At 39.1% G+C, this 18,110-nt stretch overlaps 1 protein-coding gene across 5 annotated transcripts in view; it reads right to left on the bottom strand.

Annotated features, from left to right (window-relative positions):
• Window positions 1-18,110, bottom strand: part of Znf318 (zinc finger protein 318) — a 37,030-nt gene that overhangs the window by 11,619 nt on the left and 7,301 nt on the right. For 3 of the 5 annotated variants that reach the window (XM_063238824.1, XM_063238825.1, XM_063238823.1), the window contains exons 3-9: window positions 14,852-15,488; window positions 12,468-13,904; window positions 10,964-11,063; window positions 7,694-7,995; window positions 1,644-1,847; window positions 1,115-1,214; window positions 165-283 (exon numbers count right to left, since the gene is read on the bottom strand). In XM_063238824.1, the coding sequence (XP_063094894.1) occupies window positions 165-283; window positions 1,115-1,214; window positions 1,644-1,847; window positions 7,694-7,995; window positions 10,964-11,063; window positions 12,468-13,904; window positions 14,852-15,488 (2,899 nt within the window). Of the gene's footprint in view, window positions 1-164; window positions 284-1,114; window positions 1,357-1,460; window positions 1,848-7,693; window positions 7,996-10,963; window positions 11,064-12,467; window positions 13,905-14,851; window positions 15,489-18,110 lie in introns of those variants that run through there. The other 2 variants (XR_010044062.1, XM_063238826.1) reach the window with 2 other exon arrangements.

The raw sequence follows: 18,110 nt of genomic DNA, 5'->3' as shown, positions 1-18,110 counted from the left end.
GTTAGCTGTTCTGTTAGCTCTGCAACTTGCATTAGGATCGAGAACTTCCTAGTGATTACATGGAATCTCAAGTCTCAGTGATTATAACTGACTCTGAAACTTTACAAAGTCAAAAGAATCACTACACAAGGTAGTAAACTCCAGAGGGTATTAGAAAAACCAACCTTGTATTTCTCATTGTGTTCATGACCCTTTACATGTTGCTCTCCAGAAATTGGATCCCCTAAAAATTCCTCACAGAGCTGGCAGTAAAATCCAGTGACAGGAATCAGAAATTCAGAGCCTGAAAGAAATAAAAGGAACTAAGTTTTTCCACAAGGGCTCAGGGTGACAGTAACCAAAGGAAATCTCACTAAACTTTTATAGAATAAGAGTTGTAGTATCAAGGACTTTGCCCACTCTGGAGTCAGAAGCAGTATTTTAGATGAATCCCAAGGGCAGAGCCCTCCCAATCTAAGGCTGTTTCTCTAGTTCTATTACCTCTTGTGAATACTAGCTGGCCAATTGAGGAGTTTCTTATTTCTGCTGCTAATTCTCCTTGAACTCCAAATAGCATTAAGCATCTTGGAAAGGTTAAAAAAGCCCACTACCATTTATATGAGGATGTCTCATGTTGGTATTAATTACTCAGGAATTTACCTTCTATAGAGCATGTGGTACTCACCACTGATTACTTGTGAAGGTAAGAAACTGAAAGTTTAAAGACAAGCTTTTTACTTTTTAACTTAACCGCTTTTCTACTCAAAATATTTTATAGTTGTTAGTTGAAAAGGTAGTTAAATTACTACACTTTTTACTGTCCTTTATACCTGAACTTCAAGTAAATAAGAATTTGGTGCAAAAGCTAATAATAAAGACAGTAGTTCTGCTCTATTTTAAGTGGAACTTACATATTGAATATCTATTAGATTTCTGGCCATATGGGTAGAGATTACTGTCTTTTTCTATCTTTAGGACCTAACACACTGTTGTGTACATCAAAGCCATTCTTACAGTTTTATTAAAAGGAATAGCTAAGTCTATGCTAAGCTGCTTCCTAGAATCTTAGCTTAGAGGTGTGTCTTCCTCAAATGAATGTAAGGAAATCATAACGGAGGCAGGGAAAAAAACGTACCTTTTGCAGAAACAGTTATCTTGTCAGTGTGCTTTACAGCATCTTGCTTGGCCTCACTCTGGGTCTTTGAAGCCCAAGGTCTGTGGTAGGGATCCAGTGTCTATGCAAGAGGCAGAGGCGCTCACACAACAGTACTAAAAACTAAATGACCATTGTTCTTTTCTCTCTTTCGTCCCCCCATTTATAAGACCAGGGAAGCAGAAGCCCCTTATCTATCTACCCCTTTGCCCAATGGAAATCACCTGTGGAAAAGGTAAATATATGTTAGAGCAAATACTAGAAATAGATAAAATGAAACCAAAAAAACCAAAGATGTAAGAAATCAAGAAACAGAGGCCTCACTTACACTTGTCATGATGTTTAGTTCTAGGCAGCTCCCCTGGACTGAGTCCTAGGGACAGTGTCTCCTTTATTAATATTTCTTCGGATTCAGAATCTCTCATTTTCCAATTTCATAATGCAGATGGGTATAGAGAAGCTGGAAGGTAATGAGGGTGACAGTGGAAACAACAGAGAGCAAGATACCTACCTGTGTGTGCTTCTCACTGTGCATGTGAGTGAAGAAGTCAAACATGGTCCCACAGACGGTACTGCAATCTTTGCACCAGTGGTTGCCAGCGTCATAATACTGATAACCAGTAACAGGCTGATCACACTGCTTAGCAAGTGGCTGGGGGCTTTCAGCAGGTTTAGGGCTCTTAACACGGGACTTCTCATGGTTTACTTTCAATTCCTAGAAGAGAAAAACCTGCACTTACAAAAGATTTCAAGATAATCCACATTTCTGTCAAAAAAATGGCCATAATAACAGGTATATGGTTATAGGGCCATATTTCCAATGCCTAAAAAGTCACATAAGCTGGGGCGAACCAAGGCTCCACACTTCAAAAATAATTAGATCTCATAATTTTCTCCTATCATGGAGAGTAAATCATAATGGTAGTATAACTGCTTATATATCCTAACTAGCTCTAGAACATCACTCAAGCTTATGAAAACACTGAGTGCCTCTGGAGAGAGGAACTAAAGAACAGATTAGGTAGGGGTCTTTTCACTGTATAACCTTGGGCAGATGTTGAATGTGTTACCTATGCAACCAAATACAATGCTTAAATTTTAAAATTATAATGGCAATTAAAAAAGAAAAATCAAAATGCAAAATTAATTGGCCAGTTAAGAGTAAATGAAGAAAATTGGTGATCATGAACTCAAATATCACATGCATTCTCCATGGAAAACCAGAGAGTAGTGGTGGTTAATGTTAGGGGGTAAGATACAAAAAAAGATAATTCTGTCACACAGAGAACAGTATGCACGGAGAGTTACAGCATACAAGAAAAGGAAACTGGGTACCTGGAAAATGCCTAATGGGTGAAGATAAGAAACCGCAAAGGGAAAAAATACATATACTTTTCTTAACAGTCACTAAAGAGATCATACTTGGAAGAGAATTAGAAAGTTCCTCCATTGCTGATGGGAACATTAAGTTGGCATCATCCTCTAGAAGGCAATCTAGGAATATATATTACAGACCTCAAAAATTCTGGATACTTTTGACCCAGAAATTCTGTTCCTTCACATTTAGTTAAGGAAATTATTATGTCAAGCACAGATGATTGATTGGTCAGCTAAATTTTGCTATTTATGTGGGAAAAAAAAAAAAACCACAAAAGAAAGTCATTAAAAGTTAGTATTAAAGGGCTCGAAGGAGATGTATCTCAGTGGTACAGCCCTTGCCTAGCATGTACGAAGCACTGGGTTCAATCCTCAGTACTAAAAAAAAGAAAAAAATTATAGTAGTGTATTTATTGACATGGAAATTTGTTCATAATATACTGAGAAAGGTAACAAACCACATATGATTAAACAATAAAGATATGTAAAGAGGTATAGAATGTGAAAACATCCTTTATCCAAAAGACTCTCTGACCACTTTATAACCCTCTTTTTAGACTTTTGCTGTATAGTTCAGGTTGACCTAGGTAGCCCAGGCTGACTGTAAACTCACACTGATCCTTTTGCCTCAGCCCCGCAAATGCTGGGATTACAGAGATATGCCACCATGCCTAGCTCCTTTTAGGCATTTTTCATTACCTAATATGCACTTATATATTTATTGTGTTTTCTCCTATTTCATGAAAACAGTCTATACCATTTCCTGCTATACTTTCCATTATCTAGACTAGTCTCTGACACTTTTTTAGTGATCGATAAATACTTGTTAAATGAATTAATAAATAAAAGAATAATATAAGGAATAATATATACCAAGATATAACAGCTTTCTCTAAGTAAATGGAGTTAGGGGCATATATATGTGTATATTTTTGTGAATTGAATAGAAAGAGAAAATAGCAAACCTAACTACATTTTTTTTTTTTTTTGGTCTTTTTCGTTTTTATCGGTACCAGGGATCGAACTCACGACTGCCTGCTTGCAAGGCAGACGCTTATGCCGCTGAGCTAAATCCCCAGCCCCTAAACTACATATTTTAAAGAAAAGCAGAAGTTTAAGGATATGGTTCAGTGGTACAGCATCTGCTTGGCATGCATCCTGGGTTCAATTCCTAGCACCAAAAAAAAAAAAAAAAAAAAAAGAGATAGAAGCAAAGAAAGAAGAAAAACTAAGGACATGTAACAAAGAAAGTACACAGGCACAACATTCCTTACTACTGAGATGAAAACTAAATTCTAACCTATCCTTTTAGTAACTTCAGAAAATATAAAGTCTTGGCATGTTAGGACGATATATTATCATGCTTTTGGCATAGAGGTAGAAGTTCACTGTATAAAAGACAAAATTGAAAACTATAGTGAATGTTTAAATTTTAACAGTGATGACAGTAGCTAGGCCTGATGACACATGCCTGCAATCCCAGCACTCAGGAGGATGAGGCATGAGGATCACAAGTTTGAGGTCAGCTTAGACTACAAAGTGAGTTCAAGGCAAGGCTGAACTACATAGGAAAACCTTGTCTCAAAACAAAACAAAATGACAGTAAAGGACATACTGCCATTAATTCCCCTCATAATACCTCCTCTTACTTCAAACATTTATCTCATCATTCATACCACTTGATACAACAACTCTGGAAGTCCTCTTTCCTGAGCATCTCTAGCTGCACTGTTGTGGTTACCTTGAAGTCCTGAATTGATTTTAAATGTTTACTTTCATGGTCATTTTGATTTTGGGGAACAGCCCAAAGTAACACGGTGCTGGATTTGTTGAACAAGGTACATGTTGAACAAGGTTCAAGTTACAGTTTGTGCCTGGATGTCCTCCCAAAGCCTCATGCAGTCATCAAGGTGTGCTTTTCAGAGATAGCTGAATCTACAGTTTGTGACTGATTCATTGTCTATTTCTGGGATTATGGGTATGAGTGCTACACCCACCCTAGGGTAGGTAGCCTATATACAATATAAGGGACAGAAAGAGACTTCTCTTGTGGGTGCCTCTCTTTTGCTCTTGTTGCTTTTGCTGTTTTCCCTTGCTATGAACTGTTGCCACCAGCCATGTGGCACTCTGCTTTGGGGCCAGTCAAGTATGGACTGAAATTTCCACAAACTGTGAGCTAAATAAACTTTTCCAGCCTTAACTTGGGTATCAAGTATTTTGTCTCAGCAACGAGAGCAAAGTAACAAAGACATGACACACCATCATGTTTCTATGAGCCTATCTTTCCATTGGTAGCATTCGGCAGCACTGCTTTGATCTTTTGAAGCTTTTGATGACATTTCATTAAGACACAGAAGGACTTCATTAGTGCTTCAGAAAATAGCAAGAATGATGAGTTAAATGTGTTTGAAGTGAGGGGAAGCATTCTGAGGAGGGGGTAATGGCAATGTGTTTTATTGTACTTCTTTTTAAAAAATATTTAAACATTCACTGTGTATTTTCATCACAACTCATAAGTCAACTAAAAAGGCCCAGAATTTTTAAGCTTTCCTCCCAATAAAGGTCTTGGACTCCAGATCTAGGTATACAGAGACTAGAGTCTATCTGACTGAGAAAGAGAACTCTCCCAGAAAAAGAGAAATCAAGAGGTTGGATAATGGATACACAGGATATCCTATTCCCTATTCCTCAACAGCAACTGAACACTAACTATGTGCCTGACATAATGGATGATGTGAAAGCAAAAAGATTCAATCAGTTACGCTTCTTTATCTTTAAAAATCTCTTCTTAGTGGACAAAACAGACACAAGAATAGTCTTTAAGACAGAATGAAATAAATCTTACAAAAAAGAAATTTATTATGGGAATGCTAAAGAAAGGCTGACTATATCTGGGCAGAATTCTGACAATTCTTCATGTAAGAAGGATTACTCATAAAGTTGATCCTCAATAGATGAGTAGGATTCCAAGAAAGATTATTCATGACTTTATTAATGCAAAATTAGAGAGATTTAACAGCATATTGCAGTTCTGGAAGACTATAAGCACTGTGAAGTTGGTAGCAGTGTAAGATATAGTGTAATATTTTGTGAGTACTATTCATTACTATGTGCCAAGCACTTAGCTATATATTGGTGACTCCATTGGAAAATATGACAAACGCAGGTCCTGATCCCTTGAATGTTAAAATCTAATCAGGAGAACATGTAATTACATGTAATTATATAACTATCATAAATGCAAAAAAGAAAAATTATAAGGAATTATGAGCAAATTTAATAATCTGATGAATCAGGAAGGACAGTATAAGTAATTTAAGCTGTGATATGAAGAATATGCATTAGAAGAGAGAAAAAGAAAAGAGTTGCGTGGTAAAGAAAGGCAAGATATAAAGGCATTAGAGTGAATACATGTTGAGGGAAAAAAAGGTCGATAAAGAAATCACAGTAATCAGGTCATGGGTTTGTCTCAGCAGCATAAGTGCCTGCTTGACAAGTGTGAAGCTGTGAGTTCAATTCCCAGTACCAAAAAAATAAATTACAGTAATCAAGAAGGAAGAGGCATGCAATGAAACTGAAGAGGCAGGTAAGTCAGAGAGTATTACAATCACTGGCTGTATGTGAAGATAAGATTAAGAATGCTGCAGTACAAGCAAAAAGTAAAGTGAATAGAAATGGGAGATAATAAGGCAAATTCAATTGATACTCGCTTTGAAGAGAGAAGTACAGAATTTGTAACTGATTGGGTATAGGGCAGTTAGGGAGAGGAAAGTACTAAGAATGTTTTTGAAGTTGTTGGCATGAAACTGTTGGATGGTGGTGTGGACTTACAATTCTAGCTACTTGGGAGGCTTAGGCAAGAGAATCTTAAGTTTGAGGTCAGCCTGGGCAATTTATTGAAATCCTGTGTAAAAACTAAGAATGCAGTTCAGTGGTAGAGTATTTGTCGAGCATGCATGAGTCCCTGGATTCAACCCCGGTACAGGAAAGAAGGAAAGAAAAAAGGCACACGGGCAGGTGAGCAGGTAAGCAGGCAACGGACAGGTGGGCAGGCAGGCAGGAAAACAGGAAGGTGAGCAGGCAGGCTGTTAGACAGCAGTGCTATTCACTAAGAATGGGTAACCCCAGGGCTGGGGATTTAGCTAAGTGGCTCATGCGCTTGCCTGGTAAGCATGAAGTCATGAGTTCGATCCCCAGTGCAAAAAAAAAAAAAAAAAAAGGATGAGTAACACCAAAGAGTGGGCTGTTACACACTCATAATGATCATTTCAGCTCAAATATAAAACTGGAAGCTGCCACATAGTATCTCCACACAGAACTAAATGAAATGGTGTAGGAAAAAAATGGAGGGGCTAGCAATGAGCCCTGACAAACTCAAATAAAGATCATGTAGAAATGGATGAGCAGTAAAGGAGACCAAGCTGTAGTCGCCAATGCCCTAAGAGGAAAAGAAGTGTGACAGAAGATAAAAGAAAGCATTGTAGAAGAAAGTATTTCCCTGTGTTAAATGATGTGGATTGGAGAACTGAAATGTAGTCACTGGTTTTAGCAACAGTGGTACACATAATCATGGGTGCTAAATATGAACCTCTCCAAATGGCATACACTGTATAAGCTGTGTATATATTCAACTGGAGTAGGTTAAGGAATATCTGATGTAACAAACACATGGAAGGCCTTGAATACTAAGGGTTTTCAATTCTATTTTGTGAGCATCAGGAAACTGCTAAAATTCTGAAGGAAAGTACCATGATTTCATCTATGCTTTAAGAAAATGTAAACCTTTTGAACTGCAAACATGTACACCCCACCAAAAAAGGAACGGGATCAAAAGATGAGTGGAGCAGAGAGGGAAGGAAGGGAAAGGGGATAATAAAAAGCATTAAGATGTATTATGTACATGTACCAGTTCCCCACAAGGAATATAAACATTATATACTATAAACATATTAATAAAAAGTGAATGAACTGAAGGATTATAAACAGAAAATATAAAATGAATTCTTCAGGACCCAAATTATCATCTTGCACTAGAAAATATAAAAGTAAAAAATACCAAAAACCAAAAAAAGAAGAAAAAAAGAACTCTAACAAGAGAACATTTTGAAAAATGAAGCTAAGAAAATGTTACAAAGTTTCTATAAGAGTTCATGGATAGCAAAAACACATAATCTGAGTTATTACCTTAATGCTAGAAGAGGTTGGGGAAGCTGACTCTTTTTCAGGGCTCTTAGATTTTTCTGCTTTCCCAGGCTTCTCAGTAGGTTCTCTACTGTCATTTGAAGATTTCTGGGATTTATCGAAGATATTAATTCCCAAGATCTGAGCCACTTTGTCAAGTTCAGATTGCTTCTTTTCTGCCTCTTCTGCTTCCTGCCGTAGCTCTGCAATGTCCTTCACGATGTTATCCTGCAGCCGACTCATCTCCACCAGAAGTGGATCTTTGTGACCATCCTTCTCTCTTCGCTTCTTGCGTAGCATCTCCCCTGAGTAGTCAAATGCCAGCAACAAAAATGGGAGAAATAAAATGAGTCATTTTTCATTTCAGAGCTTCATGGTTATAAAATCATTTTCTACAAAGGTTTCTGGGAGCAAGTGAAACTCCCCTTCCACCTTGAATACAGGGGCAAGATAGGTCATCACATTATCCTTCCTGTAGGGTGAGTGGGAAGGATGTTTGAATAGGCTTCAGAGTTTCACCAACTCCCTAAATGGTATATGCACATCTAGGTGCATGGCCCCCTAAAAAGATTAACAAATACTGTAATTATGAATATAGTAGCTATTCTCTCTTGAGGGAGCCAAAAATTATTGAGGGTAAAAAACATTAAAAATCGTATTTTATCTGATTTAAGAACACTACCAGCTCCCACAGAGTTTTAGATTTTACCTCAGGCTCACCTAATGTTATCTCCTGTTTTAAACTGCAGGTCATCATAGACTTATCTTTGCAAAATAAACACATTTCTTATCCTTTTTTTTTTTTTTTTAAACCAGTACCAGGGATCGAACTCACAACCACACACTTGCAAGGCATGCGCTTATGCCACTGAGCTAAATCCCCAGCCCCAAGTTTCTTATCCTTAATTCAAACCCAAACTAGGCATGGTGGTGCACTCCTGTAATCCTAGCAGTTGGGAGGCTGAGGCAGGAGATCACTGCAAACTCAAGATCAGCCTGGGCTACAAAGTGAGTCCAAGGCCATCCTAAACTGCACAACAAGACCTTGTCTCAAAAAGACCAAAAAAAAAAAAAAAAAAAAGAAAAAAGAAAAAAGAAAATCAAACCCAGAAAGAAGAAGCAATTGTACTTCTACTGTTAATTCATACTGTCAACAATCTGCAGGTACAGTGCCTGTCTGGCAAGCGTGAGGTCATGAGTTCAATTCCCAGTTTCTGCTTCCTCCAAAAAGAACAAGCTGCAGTATTTAGAGACCTTGTAACAGTCCTTCTTCATTGTGTATATAAATTCCTAAAAGCACAGATGATGAGTTGGAACAAAAAGTAAGGCACCACAGAACATCCTAGGGGAAAAAGTAAGGATGTGCTCAAAAGGCAGTAAGGGGCTACTAAAGAGACACAGAGCCAGCTCATGAGGGCCCCACTAGCTAAATCTGAGACAATCTGAGTATGAAAATACATGATAGGGGCTGGGGATTTAGCTCAGCGGCATAAGTGCCTGCCTTGCAAGCAGGCAGGCGTAAGTTCGATCCCTGGTACCGACAAAAACGAAAAAAAAAGAAAATACATGATGATGAAAGATTATAACCCTCTACTACTGAGTGAAGAATCTATGAATTCACACTGATATAATTGAGTACACAAATAAGGGTAGGGGTTAGGAAGCTCCTCCTATGGTAGAAGCCAACTAAAAAAGGTAGAAAGAATGGTGAAACTGGAAAATCATTAATAATAATCATAACTGATTTGGGCAGGAATTATCAATGGATGTTAACTAGTAGGTGGCAGTCTGAGGAGTAACTAAATGTTTGCATAACCTTAAAGTAGCTCTCCTATAGAATATTAATTTAAAAGAATAACAGTAACTTTATGGTGGAGAAACCTGGCAGATACCCAAATGATCAAAGTTAACATCACCAGTAATGGTATAAATCAACACATGGAATAAACTTATCATCACTTCTGGGACAGTCCTGCCAAAAGTGAATACCCAAATTTAATCATAAAGAAACATCAGACAAACCAAAATTAATGGACATGCTATAAAACAAGTGGCCTCTTCTAAAATGTTAATGTTATAAAACACAGACTCAGGAGTTATTATTAAAAGAAGACTTGGGCTGGGGATTTAGGTCAGTGGCCTAAGTGCCTGCCTGGCAAGTATGAGGTTATGAGTTCAATCCCCAGTACCGCAAAAAAAAAAAAAAAAAAAGATAGAAGACTAAAGAAAATCACAACTGAATGTGATGAATAGGTTTGCAATCATTACTGGGAGCTGGGCATGGTGGCACATGTCTGTAATAGCAGCATTCTGGGAGGCTGAGGTAGGAGGACTGAGTTTGAAGCCAGCCTGGGCAACTTAGTGACTTAGACTTAGCAAGACTCAAAACAAAAACTAAAAAAATGACCGGTGATGTAGCTCAGTGCAAAGGCTCTAAATTCCCAGCAACACACACACATGCATGCACGCACATACAGAAATTACTGAGATACCTGGTAAAAAAACATGTAAGACTGATGGGCTAGATAACAGTATTATGTCACTGTTTTTCTTTTCTTTCTTTTTTTCTTTTGGTCTTTTTGAGACAGGGTTTCACTTTGCAGCTCAGGCTGGCCTTGAGCTCATTTTGTAGCCTACGCCGATTTTGAACTTGCAATGATCCTCATGCCTCAGCCTCCTAAGTGCTGGGTTTATAGGCATGTACCACCGTGCCCAGAGAACGTCCCAATTTTGAGTAGTGAACCATGTGTTATGAATATTTTTTATTGACAGGAAATACACACTTAAGTACCTAGAGATAAACAATGACCATTATCTACAACCTACTACAAAGAGTTCAGGAAAAAAAACATATACACATAGACTGAGATAAAAAATTGAGTGAATATAGTAAAATGTCTTTTTTTATACATATAAAATGTTAATAATGTAGGAGAACAGTGCTTTATTGTGGTAGTAGGGACTGAACCCCTGGCCTTGGCCTCATGCATAGAAGGTAAGGACTCTATTGCTGAGCCACAGTCTCCACTCTGCATCATAACTATTGTTTGTTTGGGTTTTTTAAATTTTAAATTTTTATTTTTTTGTGGTACTGGGGATCAAACTCACAACCTCGCACTTGCCAAGCAGGCACTTATGCCACTGAGCTAAATCCCTGGCCCTTGTTTTTTTTTAAAGTAAGGCTTTAGGTCACTGAACTACCTGACAGTACCAATATGTCCTCTGCTCAAGTCTCTACAGAAAAGGCAGCCACACAAAGGAGGAGTTTGATACCTTGTTGTTTATGTAGCCTCTCCAACTCAGTCCTGAGATAGTACATTTTCTTCTGACGGGCTTCCTGATCACTCTTCAGTTTTTCCCTTTCTTCAATAACCTGCAGAGTACAAAACGGTGAGTCTTTCAGCATCTAACATCCTTTTTCTACTACTCGCTTCCAGAAACTCTCATGCTAGGTATCTTAACCAAGGGATCACATGCTGACACAATGAGGCACTGATTTTTTTTCCCACAATATTTATTATACTTTGGTCTTTACATTTTCCATTTCTTACCATGAAACCATGCAATATTTGAACATGTGTCTTGTTTATTTCACTTAAGAGTATGGTTTCTGCTGGGGTCTTAGTTCAGTGGCATAAACACCTGCCTTGCAAGCGCACGGTCATGAGTTTGATCCCCGGCACCAATTAAAAAAAAAAAGTATGGTTTCAAGGTGCATGAGGCACTAATTTTGTAGTCAAAATATTTCATTCTGATCCAGATTACAGAATAGAATTATCCATTTTTTTAGAACTATACTGCCCAGAAAGATATAGCAATCAATCACCTAAAGTCACTGACAGTAACTATTGAACACTCTTCTGAGCCAAAGGGAGCCATGGAGAAGGAAGCTGTGTCATGGATGAGGAGAACTGGTCATATTACATATTTCATGTTATTTACTCCTCACATTTTCTTTGTATTATAGTAAGAAACTGAGCTGATGTAGTTACCACACTGAGATTTAAAATACAGGTGTATCTACCCTAAAGCTCATAATCTTTAAACTATATAAGTATCACCTAACAGAAAAAAAATATGACTTGTCTGATAGGCCAATGAAAATAAATCTATGTATCAGCCCTGACTGAAGTGCTAGTCTCTTAGAGGAAAAGAAATGAGAAAGTGTTTAGTATTCGAGACCTTCTAAAGTCTTTAAGTTTTGCCTTTTTTAAAATCTATTCACCTCTTTTCATCAAACACTTCAATAAACTAAAGCCTGAAGTTCAGGGTATCTAAGTATAATAGAAAATTAAAGAAAGTATTTTTTGCCTTCCAAGGATTTATCTCTTTTTTTAATCTTGAAAAAAAATGAGACTATGGGATCCTTTAAGGCTTTTCTCTCCTGCCCTCAGTGTTCTCTAAGGCTATCAATCGAGAAATAAATATTGGATCAAGAAATAAATATTGAAAAGTCTAGCAATCAGAATAGACACTTATGGCCAGACTTTGTTTAGTTGTACAAACAAAATACATGAGAAGATTAAGGGGCTGTTTACATTATGTACTTAGGCTGATGACTGCAACCTCCAAAGGATATTCAGCCCCCTCTAAAAGATAAATTTCTGTTAAAAAACTCAAAAAACGACCCCACACATAGGGGCGGGGGATTTAGCTCAATGGCATAAGCACCTGCCTTGCAAGTAAGAGGTTGTGAGTTCGATCCCCAGCACCAAAAAAAAAAAAAAAAAAGAAAAAACAAAACCTCAGACATAAGATCCCCAAAGTAAATATCCACCTTCTGCTTCTGGGAGGCCCGATTCTTCTCATCAGAGATCTTCTCTGGGTTATATCTTATGAGAGGTGGGATGGACACCTGGACAGGCACTTGGACAGCAGGAACTGAGTCTGGCACCGACTCCTCTTGTTTGGGCTTGTCAGAAGTCACAGTAGGGATCACACGGAGGTTGGGACGGCTCCGAGAAGCTTGTTTGGTTAGTGGCATTATTCTATGTAACTCAGGTAGAAGGGGGGTTGCTGGCTGAGATGCAGGGTACAAGGGCCATCTTGCAGCTGCATAGGCCATGTAGGACCGATAGGCATCAAAGGAGACAGCAGGGATGGCTGGTCCCTGATAGTTTGGAGGTATCCGAGCTGCAGCAAACTGAGAAGGCTGTGGCACATGAAACTGAGACAATGAAGCAGAGTGGGGAAGCCTAATTGGGGTAGAGGATGCAGAGGGCAACACACACCTGACTGAAACAGCTGACTGAAACCCACTGCCAATCACTTTGGGTTCTGAAATATGACCCACTGGATGGTCAGATTTTAAGAAGGGAGGGCTGTGTTTTCTGAGTAGGTAAGGATCTACTGAGGAAGCTTGGTGTGGATGGGACACTTCTGGGGATTGTGCATTGCCGTGGTGTGCCTCCCTGTCATCCAGTCTATGGGGATCTGAGGAGCATTGATCAACTGAGAAATGGTGGTCAACAGAAGAACAACGGTCCACTGAAAAGTGTCGGTCAACAGAGGAACGCCGGTCAGTTGTAGAGCGTGATGATGGCTTCTTGCCATGAAGTCGCTCCTGAGTTCGCACAGCCAGTTGACTAATCTCTGCTACTCCGATATCCAGCCCTATGGTCTTCAACAAGTCATGAATCTTGGCATATTCGGGATTGGTCTCTTCTAGGGATTCTAGCTTTATAGCTGGAGATGAAGAGGGGAGGGAAATTGTTTTCTGTCTTATAACTTCACTCTCAGAGCCCCCAGTGGGCTTTGGTGGAGACTCCGCCTTAAAGTCCTCTTCTTCATCCCCATAGAGAAATTTCTCCTCATCCTCGATGTCAGGGAAGCTTCGGCATCTTTTCTCTTGTGTGCTGGTAGAATCTGCCAACATGCTGAGGATGCGGGAAAACCCACTTCCATCCTGGCTAGCTCTCTCATGGGGCAGTAAGAAGTCTGTGTGTCCCTCAGTCTTCAAATCCATTTTTTCCTTGTGGCACAGAAAGCTTCCAAATTTTTCGCTGAGAGGACTATTGTCTTTGGGCACCCCAGGAAGGGGACCCCATTGGTATAGGTTGCCTTGAGGTTCCTTCAGGGTAGTCTCCACTGTTGTCTCCTTGTCTTCAATCTCTGGGGCAAAAGCTGCAATAGCACCACTTAATGGAAGAGATGAGTGCCCAGAGTACCCAGGGTGATCCTGGCTAGTGCTGGTGCTGCTGGAAAAACTGCCAAGCTGCAAAGACAAACACAACTGATTTAGCCCTAAGCAGAATCTCAGGATATTAGTAGCTGACATAAATACTTTAAAAGCGTGTTCTTTCAGAATCAATAGGGGAAATATAAATCTAGATAAAATGAGAGTGACCTTAGCCAAGTTTGAGATATGGGTCCCCATTTCTCCAGATGTCCCTACTCCAACAAGAAAATGAGGCAGACTGCATGGAATTCCCACTTTCACCTGTTTAAAAGCCTTTCTCAAAGAACTTGATTTCAAAGGATTTTGGAGACCCTATAGCTTATTTTCATTTATGTGGACCCCCAAAAGAAAGAAACATATAAGTGGTGCTGCTTTGAAGTGTCAATGGTAACTCTGGAATTTTAACAGTCACCACTCGCTTCTGTAAGTACCCCCAAGGATTTCTTTGGAAGCCTTTAGCTAGACTAGTGGTCTTGCCTGACCATCTTTTCATAAAACAGGAAAAAAAGCACGGCTCAGAATGATGAAGTGACTTATCTAAAAATCATGCAGCAAGTTAATGGCAGCAGTGGGTCCGAAATCACAATCACTTGGTTTTTGGTCTAGTATCCTACAACTTACACATTTGTCTTTTCTCTAAAAAGACAAGAAGAAATTCAGATCACCTCCTCCTTTTGTCCTTTAAGTTTCATTTCCAAAAAATCCAAAGATTCCAAGACTACCTACCATAAGGAAAAAACTTACAGAGGATAGTTACCATAGTATCTCCTAAGAAAGCCTGAAAATATCACAATGGAAGCCCTCTACCAATCCATTATAAGACCTATTGTTTCACCTGGAGACTCCTATAAGGTGTACTTATACAACACTAGCTAAGCAAATATTACAAAGATACCATTAGGAATACAGCACCCAGGAAAGTAACAAGGGTTTAAGACACCAGGGGGACTAGTAAGAGACCCTAGAAAATATGTAACGGACACCTGCACAGAAGGCTCCATGTCCACCTCAACCCGCTTCTTCAGAATGGATTTCTTGGGCATCACAGATACTTCTTCAGGCCGATGCAAAGAATATCCAGGCTCTGAAGCTGTCAGGGCACCTGATAATCCAGGAATGGAACAGCTATTGTCACCATCATCTTCTCCCATCAGCTCCTGACTCAAGCTTCTATTTCGTTCCTCTTCCTCTCGCTTTCTCCTGGCAAGGTCCAGCTCTCGAAACTCAGGGTCTAGAAACCTAGGACTTGGGCTTCGTCTACGCTGCCGATAGTTTCGAGTCCCTGATGTAAAAGCTGAGTGATCCCCTCCCATGCTGTGTATTTTCTCTGTATCATCATAACGGGGCCTTTTGGCCTCTCGACTCCTTTCTTCAGATCGTATAGAGTAGGAGTTTTTTAGTTTGTCTCTATTCCGTTCCGTTCCCCGAAACAGCTCATCATGACAACCAACATGGGGACTATAATCAGATCGACGCAGGAAAGTTTCTCTTGTTCTGTAGTCCTCATCAAGTTGTCCCAAGAAGGGACTAAGAGGTTCCTCCTCCCGGGAAATATATCGTTCGAGACCCCGAGAGCACTGGGAATGTCGAGTGAAGACAGAATCATCAATCAGGTCATCCCTGAGAAAAGAGACAAGAAACCAGAGAAGGCTGAGACTGATATTTGGCTAGTGAACTACAGAATGTTTAAAAGATAACAATCATGGACAAAAGATAACAATCATGGAATCTAAGAACAGATTTATGCAATACATGAAACATTTCCCCTCCCTTTTCTCAGGGGCACAAGCAGTCGTAGCCTCTAACCAGGGGGTGATCTTACCAATACAGTAGATGGAGCTCTTATGCTAATTTCTTTGATTAGACTAGGAATGCAGAGTATCACTTTATGATTTCAGAAATGTGAAAATTAACAGACTATAAGGAGTCTCAGGTTTACACAACTCCAGAATAACTAAATTCTAGTGCTTTGCTACCAAAAGAGTGATCTCGACCAGCAGCATGGGCATTAACTGGGAACTTACTAGTAACATAAATCCTTAGGTTCTGCCCACAATAGCCTGAGCTGCATTTTAACAAGACCTCCAGGACAGCATCTGTCCTCCAGATTCAAAGTGTAAGAACATCAGTCCAGAACAATAATTTTTAAGCTTTATTCCAGAGATTCTCAAAGATGTTTAGAAGTTCTCTAAAGGAAAAAGGTGCTCGGAAAACAGAAGCAGAAGTTTCTGGGCCTTCCACTGCACTTATATCACACTAACCCCAACTTCATGATGTCTACATGTTAAAAGTTCAATATGCTATTTTACTTGGGAAAAGTGGGTACGATGAGGGAATTAAAAAAACCATAGAATTACCTGGTTGTTTTTTTCCTTTTTCCTACCTTACCTAGATATCCACAAGTACTCTGCTAAATTCTGACCCATACAGAGGTGATAGTTTGGCCATGTTTTTATTTCATCAAAATGTAAAAGTTTCAGATCTCTGTGACATGAAGGAAAATACTACAGGATAAGACAACTGTCCTTGCAGCCCAGAGCTCTGCACCATATACATTGATCTAATCTTTTTTGGACTCTGTGGCCACAGAGCTTCTATGGCCAAAAAAGAAATTTAAATCACAGATATAAAGATCTTCTACTACTACTTTAAGCATGTTAACTTTTAAATAACCCGAATGAAATAGAAATTATTCCATGTTACTCATGTTCAAGTGAATTACTATGTAAATGGTGGTAATTATTGGCATAATATTACTTTTTTTTTTTTTTTTTTGGTACTGGGGATCGAACTCATGACCTCACACTTGCCAGGCAGGTGCTTATGTGGCTGAGCTAAATCCCCACCCCTGCCATATTTCTAGTAGCTATTCTGCATGCATGCACATGTGTTTCTGGAAGTGATTTTTTTTTGGCGGGGGGGTAAACAGTTGTTTTCTTACCTCTGAGACTACCTTAGCAGAAGAGCAAGAAATTGCCTTTTCTTATCCACCAGTGTTGCCTTTGTTCAACGCTACAGAGTTGGGCAACAGCTATAAATTACTTTATGAAAGGCTATCAAGGTTAAACTTTCTCACCTTCACGAAAAGAATGCTGCCTGTAGAAATCCAAATTGGAATCCAGTGAATTTTGAGGTCTCAATATAGTATGAAATAGGAAGGAATGAGAATGTATCAAGGATGATCTCTTAAATCAAACATAACAGGAAAATAATTTTTATTTTGTAGGTCTCAGTCATGTCTGTATCTACTTCCGGGGAGGAAGGCCATGAATCGAGTCACTTCACCACTAAAATATCATCAGCCACATAAAAATGAACTACATGGGTAGTGCCAAGTTCATGCTTTTATGGTCAGTTCCACACTAACACTATTATGTAGAATACCAGTCCATGCTCTAACCCAGCACTAAATGTCAAGAAGCTCAGAATAAGATGGCTCTCAGGAAGCCTCCGTCCAGATGTGGAAACTCCAGCAAAAGGAGACATACAATTAAAGGAGGCATATAAATAGTTTTTGAAAGCTATCATATAAATACAGTCACAAATCAGGCTGCTTATTAAAAGCCCAGGTTCTCTTTCCACAGGACTAAGTATTAAGAGAAAAAACTAGTTGCAATGAAAGCGAGCCCTAGGAAGTACTACATCTCTTGTAGACTAAGAAGTTCAGTGATGGACCCTCTCTAGAAGCCTAAAGTAAATCCAATTGTTTTCTAAAATCAAGTCTCTTGGGGCTGGAGATTTAGCTCAGCGGCATAAGCACCAGCCTTGCAAGCAGGCAGTCGTGAGTTCGATCCCCAGTACCGATAAAAAGGAAAAAGACAAAAAATAAATAAATAAATAAATAAAAATCAAGTCTCTTTTAAAAACTGTTAAGCTTAGGTAACAGCTACAAGAGGGTTCACTGTACTATTTTTTTTTTTATCAATTTCTATTAACCATGTTGAAAAACACAGGGCTGGGAGTATAGCTCAGCAAGAGAACACCTGCCTACCATGCACAAGGCTCAGCGTTTAATCCTCATTACTACCAAGGAAAAAAAGTACATTAAGTCCACATAAAGCTTATACACTAATGTTCACAACAGCACTTATTCATTTTTTTGAGACAAGGTCTCACTATGTAGTACAAGCTGTCCTTGAGTTCACTATGTAGCCCAGGCTGACCTATAGAGGCCACAGTGACCTTCTTGCCTCAGCAAGTGTTGGGACTACAGACATAAGTCACCATGCCCAGTTTAGCAGC

The sequence above is a fragment of the Cavia porcellus genome, unplaced genomic scaffold, assembly GCF_034190915.1.
Source record: "Cavia porcellus strain 051 isolate PalLab524CR breed Dunkin Hartley unplaced genomic scaffold, mCavPor4.1 scaffold_28, whole genome shotgun sequence".
NCBI classification, from domain to species: Eukaryota; Metazoa; Chordata; class Mammalia; order Rodentia; family Caviidae; genus Cavia; species Cavia porcellus.
The sequence above is the reverse complement of the archived record's forward strand: the minus strand, read 5'-3'. Positions and strand labels throughout refer to the sequence as shown.